The sequence below is a fragment of the Vidua chalybeata genome, chromosome 15 (genome assembly GCF_026979565.1).
Source record: "Vidua chalybeata isolate OUT-0048 chromosome 15, bVidCha1 merged haplotype, whole genome shotgun sequence".
Lineage (NCBI taxonomy): Eukaryota > Metazoa > Chordata > Aves > Passeriformes > Viduidae > Vidua > Vidua chalybeata.
The window spans coordinates 7108088-7121443 of NC_071544.1; the positions used below are offsets into that span (position 1 = coordinate 7108088).

The 13356-nt window shown below is 37.1% G+C and overlaps 1 protein-coding gene across 5 annotated transcripts in view; it reads left to right on the forward strand.

Annotated features, from left to right (window-relative positions):
• The window catches only part of GABRB2 (gamma-aminobutyric acid type A receptor subunit beta2), a 139970-nt gene extending 127307 nt beyond the window's left edge, over window positions 1-12663 (forward strand). For 4 of the 5 annotated variants that reach the window (XM_053956773.1, XM_053956777.1, XM_053956774.1 and 1 more), the window contains 2 exons: window positions 8243-8293; window positions 12077-12663. In XM_053956773.1, coding sequence (XP_053812748.1) covers window positions 8243-8293; window positions 12077-12424 — 399 coding nt within the window. In that variant the 3' untranslated portion in view covers window positions 12425-12663. The remainder of the gene's footprint in view (window positions 1-8242; window positions 8294-12076) is intronic. The other variant, XM_053956776.1, reaches the window with a different exon arrangement.
• Window positions 12664-13356: the final 693 nt, after the last annotated feature.

Below are 13356 nucleotides of genomic sequence, written 5' to 3' on the forward strand. Positions count from 1 at the left end.
AACCAGGACTGGCACTTTAAACACCATGGTAAATGAAAGGCTGACTCTTCTTCCTGTGTAAAGAAGTGTTTCTTGCCATCTGTATGGCCTCTGTTTGACAAGAGATGATTCCCATGGAAGAGCAGCTCTGTGCCATCCTCTTCCATAGCATCAGAGGCAGCAGAGATGATACTTGTTGTGAGTACTGGGAGGAAGACTCCTATTAAAGGAAGAGCTCTTTAGGATCTGTCTCTTTAAGGAGGTCCTGTTCATTCTTTTCTTCAACATCACTGTTGTTGCCTCACCAGGATATTACCTACAGGATATGATACTTCCTTTTTTCAACTCAGATATCAAACCTTACAGAGGCATTACCACATAATGGTTTGGTGCACCTTCCTTCCATTTCTAGTCTTTCTAATTGCTACCTGTATGTCATTCAGGTAGTGTTTAAGTTATTTCTAAATTATTTAATTTTTTTATTTTTAGTTAAATCATCTAGGTTTATAAGAGTTAATTATTGCAAATTAACATTCCTTATATAGAATTTCTTAGCTACATTCTTTCAATAATTTGATTTGCCACTTCACAGAAGCAGCATTATGTTTTGTATAATGTAAAATACATGTAAATACATCACTAAATGTGTTTTTAGTTTGGAGGCAGTTGCAGTAATCATTAAAAACATACATGTTTCCAACTTAGCTTAAAGCACAGAGAATGCTCCAACGCACAGGCAATATACCTGAAGTACAAGATAACATAAGTTACATAAATAAAACTACCTTTAATTTTGCAATCGTACTCTGTTATTGTGAGCAGTAACAGAGCAATTTCTCTCTGGGAAAGAGGGGAAAAATGTCAGCATATTATGCAATGCTTTGTAAAACTGTTTATGCAGATTTATTCAGCCATTTTCTGTAAATAAATGTGAAGTGACATTGCTAACCTCTGCATGTTTAGATAAGGTTCCTTTTTAAATATACTGAGTGTATTTTTAAAACAATGAGTAATTCTTTACTCAGACCTCTTTCTATTACATAAGGTATTCAGTCAGCACACCTGAAAGGGACAGGGCATTGCTGCTCATAGTGCGAATCATGAACAAGGGAAACTGTCAGACTAATGGCATTTTTCCATCCAAGATCTGGGTACCAAGAACATGGAATATGATCATGAGTTTAAACACATCTTAATAGATTTGAATACCATAGAAGTGTTCTCAAAAAATTAATGAAGGGCTTAGGAAGCTAAGAAAGTTTAAACAAATACAAGTATCTGCAATTCATTGCCCTTCTGCCCATTGTTGTTATATCTGGATTAGCACAGGGCTACTAAAGGAGGTGAGATGGCAAGCCAACAACAAATGGAAGCTTAACTTGCCCTCAGAAACACTTGGTAACGTTCTTCCCTTTCAAGTTGTCTCAGCTGCTATTTTTTTCCTACATAATTTTGACTAAAGAAAAGAGTCTGATGAAGTTTTGCTGGACTAGTTAAGTAGTTTTCCTCAGATTTTTCACTCTTAGAGAGCTCCATTGCATTATCAGAGCTTTGAGAGAAATAAGAGCATACAATCACCTGTTTCACAAGTGATTACACTTAATTATTTCAACTATGCAACTGGTAGGCTGGCAGTTTGTAATCTAGCAAGGAAATGAAGCTCCCACAGCATCCTCCTTCCCCAGACGCCCACTTTCAGATTCACTGTCTAATGTATGGGTGCTCTAGGAGCAGGGAGACTGAGAACTTTCTAGTCCATTGTGCCAGAAATGTCCTCTGTTACAGCAGCACACTTGGAGATGGCAGCACAGTCAGTTCACGTGCTGGTGTGATACCTGACATTTCCCATGACAGCTTCCAAACTTCTTTTTACCACTTTACTAGAGAATAACTGGAAGAGCCTGGTATTTTTTTTTTTAATCTATCATATCAATAGATGTCTCTAGAAAAGGAGGGGTGAATTAGATGAAGGAGTGTGTTAACCTGAGCCAAAGGGAATGCACTGATCTGTACCTGTGGCTTTTTGCAGTTTGTGATGGCTTTCAGTGCACTGCAAACAGACAAGGTCACTCTTCAATTTTCAGGCTCTGGTGTGAAGATGCATTAGCAGGGCTGTAGGCCTGAGATAATAGACCTTGCTCCATAGCAATGCTCCAAAACAATTAGGCTTGGCTAATGCCTTTATTTCCCCACTGATTTACTGCTGGCTTGCCGCTGGCCTTTTCAGTTCATAGCAATATTTGTTCATTTCTATCTGAAGAAATCATATAATGCATCTTCAGGGAGAAGAAACTATTGCAAAGGTACCTAAAACCAGTCAGTACCTATTACATAGAATGGCACTTTATACCCTATGGACTAGAGGTACTTCTAGTATAAAACATGAGTAAGCATATATAACATGTTTACAAGATGTAAAAGCTTTTGGTAAAAATAGGATTTTTCAAATGGTTGTAGGCACAGACTCAGTTAATAAACTGAACAGGATATTAAAACACTTAAGGCAACAGGAAGCTCTTTCGGTCTCAAATCCTTACTGCTCTATATTGCTGCAGCTAATGCTGCCACTGTCCAGATGTCAGTGAAAGAATTCATCCTTTTTCTCTCCAAGGAGAGTTTTCCTTTTGTTTGCAGTACAGGTAACACTGCACGAGGACTGATTGTTGATCCAGGATCAGAAGGTATTCCTTACACAGTTTATTGAAGTCCATGTAACACAGTAGGCATGGATTATAAAAGCTTAGCCTTTCTCCTAAATTTCCATTCATACATTCTCAGGGAACAACTTGCATATGGAGCAGTCAGCAATGCACAGGGTGTCTGGCCAGCCTCTTCGTGTTTTATCAAACCAGAGCTTGGATAGGAGTGAAATTTGAGGAGGTTCCAGTTTTAGCTCACAGCACTTTGCAGAAGCAGTCAGAAGGTGATTTTCCACGATCTGTGCTGGTATTCCACATGACATCTGAATAAAGGTCAAGTCAACTGGATGAGGCTTTTTTTCTCCAGTTGCACTGCTTTGAATGCCATATTTAATTAATGTAAGACCAGTGCCTGTACGCTTGTTTAAAGCACATTCTCCCTTTTGCTTTTGTACTGCATCTACAGCCTGTGACCCTGAGCAGAACACAATTTTTAGTTCATAAAAGAATCTCTTTGTGCAGTTTAGGTCATTAGATCAAGTTGTGAAGAAATAAGACACAAAAAAAGACAAATTATGTACAATGAAGTAGAAGAAATGTATGTAGCTGCAGTCCAGAAGGTGAGTCTGGTAGGGAATTTGGTGAATTGATTTCCTGAAACACAACAGCTCTAAAGAGTTTGTCAAGGTTTAATTCAGCAGCCAGGAGCTGGCAAATTTCTATCCAAAACATAAGTTGGAACTGCAAGTAGTATGTGCTGGAGAAGGTAACCTAGCTGTACTCATGAATTTTAAGATCACTGGATTATGTACACTTGGATGTCACTAAGTGGTAAAAGTATTATTATAATGTTATTACAGTGACTATCAGTCTCTTTATTTGTATGACAACAAATTCTAAAGACTCAATCCATTTAGATTGAAATGGATGCATTTAGAGGCATCCATTTAGACACACAGAAACTGAATACTTACTTTTTTTTTTTTAAAGCATGTTAGGGTTTGTGTTGCTTACACATCTGTTAAATTTAGTGAAACAGTCAAGCTGGCCTATGAAGATGTATGTTTCTTGGTAAATTCACTTAGTTACAAATTCTTTTGGGTTCTACTGCTTTCCCAGAATTATGCATATGAAGAAAGACAGACACCAGGAGTTAGTTTTGTGTAACTTAGGAAAACATCAGGTAGGATTATGCCTAAACTCAAATACGTATATAGAGAAAATATATGCCAATATGTGAATGTATCTTTTTTACTCCTTAGAAGCTAGTTCTAAGAATACTTCTGCAATTATAAAAGGTTGTACTACAACATGGTTTCTATGTCCTTTTTCATTCTTGTCTCCATTCCTCTTTTAAGTGTTTAGAGAGTTTAATATAGTTTTCTTCCCCATGTAAAAAATTGTCAAGACTTCTCCCTAAACTCAGTGCATCTTACAGCTGTGTGCAGAAAGCTCTACATACCTGTCCTTGCTCATGTTCTCAAAACCAGTTCTGCATTCTGGTAATGTGGTTGTCAGAAACTTGTGACCTGAAGGATGCAACAGTACAGGTCACAGAGCCTAAATCAGTATGATTTTTTTTCATGTAATGGGCTTTTTTGACCACTTTCTATCCATGTATTTTATAAGTATTCAAAGTATAATATGTTTAACTAACTGAACTCAAGTTCAGTTGAAATGTACAGACACAGAAAGACATCACATCATGAAGAAAACTATACTCTATTTTTTATTTTTCCTAGAATTAATACATACACAAAAACAATTAAAGTATAATACAATTTTTAAAATACTACATAATATTGGTATATATTTTGCATATACAGAAATTTACTCAGAAACAGATTTTAAATTACTAACCATATCTTGGTGAGAAAGTTTCTTCATTCTTGTTGCTCATTTTGAAATAAGTGACAAAATGTTAGATTCTCCCCAAAAAAAAAACAGACCATCAGTGTAGAAGTAAATCATGCAGGAACATTTTGGGTTTTTTTCCCCATAATTTTAAAGCAGAAGACTTTTCATTTTAATATTTTCAGGACTAGTCCTCTGAGCCTTGCAGTATCTATAGCTGTGGAACTGTCTCTGTTTTAGGCTTCTAAATCAGCAATGAACTGATCATATTAAATACTTTTCTAAATCTTTTTTTATTTGGACATTCATTATAAAATGTTAGAAATTCATCTTTCTTTTCTTTGTAACAAAATCTTCTCAGTGATTTTTCCATAAAAAGATCTCAGGAATATTCTTTTAGTTTTGTTCTTGTTGTTGAATTAGTTGCAGTTTCTCTCCAGAGTTTTATCCTTGGACTTCTTGCTGTCTCTGAACATATTTGTCTTTGGCCTGGGCCCAAGAATTATGTGTTCCCCAAAACCACAAGCCTAAATCTGTTGACAAGTGAGTATATCATGGTCAGAAGGATGAAACTGGTAGACTGCCATTCAGTCCACCCACTCTCATGACAAGGATGTGCTGTGTAGTTCTTTGCACATTATAATTGGCTTCAAACAAGAAAAATTACATCTTTAGTATATTTTACAGAAGCTGCTCTAGAGGAGCAACTTAACAACCTTATTTTTACCATCTAGTTCATATTTCAAAACCATAACTATATCCAAATTTTACCCTAGAAATTTTGCCAGTTGTGGTGATAATTATCTGTTCGATGCATTTTTTTCTCTTTCATGACACTTTTGTATATAACCAATTTTGCTCTGTTTCTATAGTAGATTTTTGATGCTTGATATATCTACTAAATTGTATTTTGTAAGACAGCATAATGGGAGACTTATGATTGTTATGAAGGCTTGATGAAAATATGATTTTATTTGTCACAGATGGAAGTGAGCAGCTTATGATGCAGGTTCTTGCAGATGTATTCTTCATTTATATTATCTTCACAAAAATTAATTGCATACTTGTAAAAGGGATGATATTTCATCAGAGTAGTATTACTAAGAATCTGGACTGCCCAACGCCTTGGTTTTTGTGAAACAGTAGGATTTAAGCTGTTGTTAATTGCTACCCCAGAAATCTTCTGTTCAGATCACCTTCCTGTGCTTCCTCCCAAATGTCTCAGTAGTAAAAAAGTGTTGCTGAAAATTATATTTGAGAAGACATTGATATAAACTTCAAGCTTATTGGATTCTGTGCAGAGGTTTGAACAAGTTTATATTTCATGGGTTTTATTCAAAAGCCATCAAAGCAATGATGCTTTAGTCTCTCACATTTCATCTGGGCACTCATTCTTCAGTGTCTTAAATACAGAATCCCATGTTTAAGTAATGCATACCAACAGGAAGTTATATTTTCAACCATTTCCCAGAATCCTGCAATACTTGCAACTAAGTTATTGATGCGTTACTAAAGATAATGATCAAGAAGTCACATATATCAGAAAGTAAAAATGGATGTCTAGAAATTGATTTACAATTATTTAGAGCAATGTTAAAGCTCCATGTTCAGATCTTGTCTTTTTTTCTCACCCTCTTTTTTTTTTTAACTCTTACAGGTTTCTTGTGGGGGCAGGGTGTGCTTAGCTTTTTAGTCTTTGAAAGGTCAAAAACCTGAAGAAAATCCTTCTGTAATTTGCAGAGTTTCTCTGAATTTTCTGATCTGAAACCATGTGAAGCAATCTGAAATTATAAGTCTACCCCATTACTGTCCTCTAACTGCATTCTTTACACCCTGATCCGAATTTTAGGTGTATAACAATGCATGCTAGCCTGGTTTCATATACATTAACTGCAATACTGGCAGTAAACTGAGTTTTGCACAGACAATGGAAATGCAGTGTTTCTTGCACTATTAAAGACATTGTTTCACATATGGATATTTTGAAATATTAGGCATTTGTGTCTTATAAATTTCTATAGCTTTATTTCGGCAGACTGGCTTATCATGTCAAAAATACCATTATAGCTTTAGGCAGGTGCCCATTGAAAATCATTAATTGTTTTTTCATCCAGAGTGAACCCAGCTTACACAGAGCTATCTACCTCCCACACATTGCCTGTGTACTCAGGGCTATCCCAGAGCTCAGTGGTTCCCATTCCATAAGTCAGACCTTCCTGATGAGGTGGAAGATCCCTATCACACATAAAGTGCATGTCATAATTTCATCTGATCTTGCTAGAGCCCCTGTGACTAGTCAGCAGTGGAATGTTACTGGTTTTCCAAGCAAACCTCAGCTTTTAAGAGGTGGGAAACTCTTCTATAGATAGTAAGGTTTTCATCTATGGCAAATTAAATTATATATCTAGACATGTCATGTAAGTCTTCATTGAGAAAGGGATCTTTATTTCTGTCTTCATTTCTTACAAATGTCACTTCACGGGACATATAACTGCTAAATTTCAGGTTTTAATCTTTATAATAGTCTGGGTACTTCCAGCTTAGACTTTATGGTTTAGCTCACCAGATTTTGTTTTGGTTTAATGGCAGCTCTACTTAGCAAAAAGACATTTCTTTTGAATTTGCAAGTATTTTGTTCCAAAGAGTTTTTCTATCAGGAATTCCATCCCTACTGTCTGTTTTATACAAACAGTTTCTGAACCACTCTACCATAAAATAAGCCATCAGTTCCTGCCTGTAGTTGAAGGTTACAGGTAAAAATGAACAGTGTATGAGAAAGGAGAAGTGTCAATGTTGTATCTTTTTGATCCATCAGTATAAATTTCTCTTGTATTATAAAGCTATGTTTGGCAGAAGAGCAGACCATAATCACCAAGGAACTGATTTACTGAAAGTTAATAATTTCAGAGGTCTGGTCATCCTTGGAGGATTCCTAATGAATGTGTGTGGGAGTTGTAATTTCCTTGTATTTAACAGTTGCTAATGTATTATTGTAAGAGGAATTCCTCAAGAAAGCCATCATTTTGGAGTTTCTAGGTATCAGGAAGAATATATAATGGTAACAATTCTATGCTTTCCTCTGTATTTCCCTTGTTTGAGACCATCAAAAAAATCATGGCTGCTTTCAAGGCTTCAGAGTCCATTTGACCTGGACCTATAAATGAATCATTTGCATCATCTATTTTGTCATTCACATTTAAGATTGATTTATAAAAACCCCGGTGTCTTGCATGTTTGCTGAGCTCTGGTCATTTCTCTTCCACTTCTGCCTTCACCTTTTATTTCCATAGTACTTGCTGCTGCTTTTTCTTCATCTTCATCCTCCCTTCCTTTCTCGTCCTGGGAATTTCTCCATTAAGTTTGAACTCTCCTGTTCACCATAAAGAGTCTAGTTCTATGGTTGAACAATCCTTCAGCACCAAGAGATCTTTTTAATCTTCCTCCACCTCCTTTTGAAACCACTTTTACACTTACTTTCCCCTTCCCAGAATAATTTTAATAATTGTTTTCATATCATCATATCTTCCTTGGTCAAATGACCAGTTGGAAAAAATACATTTACATCACAACATTATGTTACCTTGAGGAGCACAGCAAGGCAGTAATAGCACCTCTGAAGCCAGAATGTATCTATGCTAATTGTTGGCTTAGAGGTCCCTATATATTTTAATTACTTGTCCTACTATTATCCTATAGTGCTTTAATTTTAAATGAAAGATAATAGCTGCCTTATCTCTAAGGAAACTGGTCTTGATTTTATTAACTTACAGGACAGAAGAATAATTGGCACATATCATTGTCCAGAAATGTATTCAACAAAGGTATCTTTCATTGTTTTCTAATGTTTTTATCCTCAGAGACGTAAAATTCAGGTCTTGACCGGTTATGGTCATTAAAGATCCCATGGCACTTTTTTATAGCGTGTTCATCTCAACCCCAAGCACCTGGCCAAATATCAATTTATGTAACTGTTCTGCTTACCCAGCATTCCCCACCACCACTCACCCACCCCATAGTTTTAATTGGCTACAACATTCTCCATTTCTTCTACTAAAATAAAGTGTGTTGTTCTGCACTGTCAGTCACCACATTTCACCTCAGAGGTGATTGTGCTTCACTGGGAAGTGAAGTGGTTCTTCTTTCTAATGCTTGTAAAGCGCTTTGGGATCCTTTTGAATGGGTGGTGCTGTTTACAATAAATGTAGTTCACTGTCATTCTATCTCAGGCGTCACTTTGTTACAAAAGAATGTTTTACTTAGAGTTGGGTGAATCTACTTGGTGGAAAAAACAGTCCCAGCTCTCTCTAATCTGACAGGGAACCTTTTGACAAAGGTTGAAGAGTTAGATTCCCTCCCTCCCTCCCTCCCTCCCTCCCTCCCTCCCTCCCTCCCTCCCTCCCTCCCTTCCTTCCTTCCCTTCCTTCCTTCCTTCCTTCCTTCCTTCCTTCCTTCCTTCCTTCCTTCCTTCCTTCCTTCCTTCCTTCCTTCCTTCCTTCCTTCCTTCCTTCCTTCCTTCCTTCCTTCCTTCCTTCCTTCCTTCCTTCCTTCCTTCCTTCCTTCCTTCCTCCCTCCCTCCCTCCCTCCCTCCCTCCCTCCCTCCCTCCCTTCCCCTCCCTCCCTTCCTTCCCCTCCTTCCCTTCCCTCCTCTCCCTCCCTCTTCCCTCAGGTTGGAAATTCAAAATATCATGAGAAAATGCATTTATTCTTATGGTCAGTTCATTATTCCAGATGAAGGAGGGTCAAATTACTGCTCAAGGAAGAGCTGACCTTTGTGATGTTTATCTGGGTATTGTAACACTTGAAGGTTCACCCATCTCTAATATGTACTGTATTTTGCATTATTCCTTCTGAACAAGTCTTGGAATATTGAAAAATGCTGTGCTTCAACTCTCATATGAGTGTGATATGTACAGAAGAAGACATTTTTCTCTAGAAGATAGTTTAGAATATTGCTTAATGTTTTTTCTGCCCAGCATCACTAATCTTACTAACTGCTTCCAAGATTATAGACATCTGCAGCATTTTGCTGCATTAAGAAAAAAAGTTGACTGGAGTGATATCATGTTGCTAAAACATGTCTGTGTCTAACTCTGGCAGACTGAAATAGCCTTTCTTGCATGTGTGTTGCACAGAATGTATGCAAATATGTAAAGAGCACTCAAATTTCTAATATCATTGCAGATCAAAAGGATAAAATGCTTAAAGTAGATTCATCCTAAGAAGATTTAAGATGTGAAAAAAAATGTTGGCACTAAAATCTTTTCAAAAATAGTATCCTAGAATGCACAACATTGAGGTGAAAATAACCCAGGCTCTGGGCTAAAGGGTAAACCCATTATATTAGTGGATGTTACATCCAACTTCCCCTGATGTCACTGGAACTAAAACTTCTTTTCTTGAGGTTATATGAAAATACAGAAATGTCGTTTCCAAATGACTTTGCACCCCTCATGTAGGAAACTTACCTCTTGTGATTTTAGACATTTTGGGATCAAAGAATGCCAAGTGCCTGTAATTAATTGTTTTATTTGTAGGACCCTGAGAGTCTTATGATTGGTCTGAGATCTAATAACAAAAATGAGTCCACTTTCGTTTTACTCCCAAAATCACAAAATAATTTTCCAAATAAATACACTGATTAGAAAATAATGTTTGAAATCAGTCTTGAGAAGTTTCACAGATCAATTTGAAAACTTTTGCAGATATATGCTTTTGTTAGAATTACAATAGTAGAATACTACTATTACTTGTCCAATGCAGATGAGAACTGATTTGATGACCTTCCTGAATAGAAGCAGTGTTCCCTCACTATGCTCAAGATTATGCTACAGAGCTCTTAAAGGAATTTTTCTTGAGTTCCAGCTCAACTTCCACATTTTTCCAGTGTTTTTCAATTAAAGATTGACTTCCCACATTAGGAATTTCATAAATTTCACATGGCTTTCATGAAAAGCTAACAAAAAAGAAAGATTTTGTCTGTTTCACATTAAGTCATGGCATTTGATTTATAATTAAAATATAATGAAACTAGAGGGGTGCAAACTCACACAGATTGGGGGGGAAAAGTGACAGAGAGGGAAATCTGTCATCTCAGCAACACTAGGTTTTGTGCATCACTTGAACAGATGTAATCACTCAAATAACAGTGTTTCAGTAGGTCCAAAGTACCTTTGTGAGTGTCTGACTTTGCAGTTCAGAACACTGGGCAGGGAGTGCTACTAAAAAGCAACTGGTTTAAACCCAGTTCTCTCATCTTGCCATGGTAAATATTACATAGGGGGTTTAATAATGGCAAATACAGTCTGCACTGGGAGGTACCACTGCAGGGAGGTACCTGCTGCTGACAGCTAGTTTCTAAATATTACAGGATATACAAATACCCTGTTATATTGTTTAGAAATCCACAAAGGTCACAGTTTTTGTCCTTTGAGGAATAACCATAGAATATATTCTATACATGATAAATGAATAATGTGGCTGAGTTTTTCTTGAAGGAGCTCTGGGAGAGTTTTTTCTCTAAATTGGCCCAGATTATATCTGCACTACCATCACTAATTCAGTGTAATTAATTAGCTTCTCATTAGCTATTATTGTTTTTAAGAACTTTTAGTTAATTATAATCTGTTATCACACAATTCAAAATACATGCTTAGAGAAAAGGCTGAGAAGAATTAGAACTTTCTAAATAACTTTTGTTTTCTATAAATGGATTCTTTTTAAAATCTCCTTTCACAGTTCAGATCTTCTCCAGATTGCCTAAGAGTGGAACTTAGTTCTTTATCTTTGAAATCCTCTTGATTGTCTAAGGGGTTTCTCTACAATATTGCTTTAAGATTTTTTTTCACTGAATTGCATTTAAAGAATGCATAGTACCTAAATCTACCCATTGAAACAACTGTTCAATGTACATTTGATGTGATTACATTCTGCTTATCTTTTTTCCTTGCTTGAAATTGCAGATCTCTGCTATTACAGCAGCATGCTATTACAGCATGCACTGTATTGAAGAAATTTATTAGTACTGGGGCATGGAGTTTCCACATAGCTATAGTCAGACTCTGCCATTGCCTTTCCCCAAGTAACCAGCACTCCTGTTTGGAATATGGGGACCTAAAATGTGCATTCTCTTGTGCAGTTCTCTGTACCTCATTCATAGAGGCAGAGAGACCTTGTGAATAATGGAAGTTTGTCAGAGCCAAAGCTTTCATTTGAAAAAAGAAAAACCAAAACAAAGCAGATCTTTTTCCATTTGATTTCCTTCCAAAACCCCTGAAAATTTCAATATTTTCCCCAGATACCCTACTCAGTGACAGAATCTCACTTTCAGGAGCTGAGTGTGTTCTCTGCTCCCAGGTATTGCTTGTGCTTGCTGAGCATCGGGTCTAGGGAAATACCATTTATTGCATTATACTCTGCTGGTCCTATTTCTCCTTGGGGGCAGGAATAAATGTTAATAAATATAATCACAGCTAAGCTTAGAGTCTTTCAGGCTGACATCCAATCAATTAGTAATGTTATATACAGCCCTTACCAGCATGGCTTCAGTTTGCAACTGACTGGGCTTCCTTTCCCTCCTGCTGAATCTGCTGTCTTATTTTTTACAGATGGATCCACATGAAAACATACTGTTGAGCACGCTCGAAATTAAAAACGAGATGGCTGCCTCCGAGGCTGTGATGGGGCTTGGGGACCCTAGGAGCACAATGCTGGCCTATGACACTTCGAGCATCCAGTACCGCAAAGCCGGCTTGCCCAGGCACAGCTTCGGCCGCAACGCCCTGGAGCGACACGTGGCACAGAAGAAGAGCCGGCTACGGCGACGCGCGTCCCAGCTGAAAATCACCATCCCTGACTTGACTGATGTCAATGCCATAGATCGATGGTCTCGCATATTCTTCCCTGTTGTTTTTTCCTTCTTCAATATTGTCTATTGGCTTTACTATGTGAACTAAGAAACAAAGCCACGCAGGAAGAAAGAACTGGATTTCTCTTCAAATCAGTTGTACAGCCAAAAGTGGGACTTGGAAAAATTCTATTCAGGACAAAAAGTTATTTTAAAACACCTTAGTTGCTGGCCCACTCTATGGTCTGTTTTTATAACATTTTGGTTGTATCTGCTAAACCATATATATGTTAAGTTGCAGTATGGACATATCCCCTTATCAAAATATAAGTGCATTATGAGTGTAAAGGCAAATTGCATTTTGAAAATCACTTCTGTCTCATTGTCCCTCGCTATTTTTTTTTTCCAATGGCCATTTGAGTTTAGTGATACAAATTATAGAGCAGCATTTGAGAAACAAGTTTTAATTTCAAAAGCAGTACATGCCATTCTAGGGAAAGTACATATCCAAGGCATGCATATACACTTAAGAGAGTGCACTAAGTTACATGCTTATGAAACACATACACTTTACTTTTTAAATGTGTAAACTTGAAAACATGTAGTGCCTATCATCTTTCCAAGATGATGATGGTCAGAGGTTTCCCAACCATATTCAGGTATTTCCTTTTATTTATTGAAAGAACTGAACCTTTGACTGATAATATTGGGGTTGGGTGTTTGCACAGAAGCTGAAGCAAGAAGCACTAGTTTGTTTGTATTTTAAAGAGAGAATATATACTCAGCCACAGTGACTGTGTTTGGGATCGATAGAGGAATGTAGGGACAGTATAAAAATGCATCAGCACTGAATGGGTAGATGCTGCTGGGTTATGCTGAGGAAAGGGAATCTTTCCAAAGTGCCAAAATTGATTGCCCAAATAGTAATTCTGTAGATGGCTGAAGGAAGCCAGTGGTGCCCTGCCTTTCTCTAGGGCAGGGAGAGTGAGAGAGCAATTACAAAGTGCAGGGGCAAGGAGACAGGAGGCATATATATAAAAG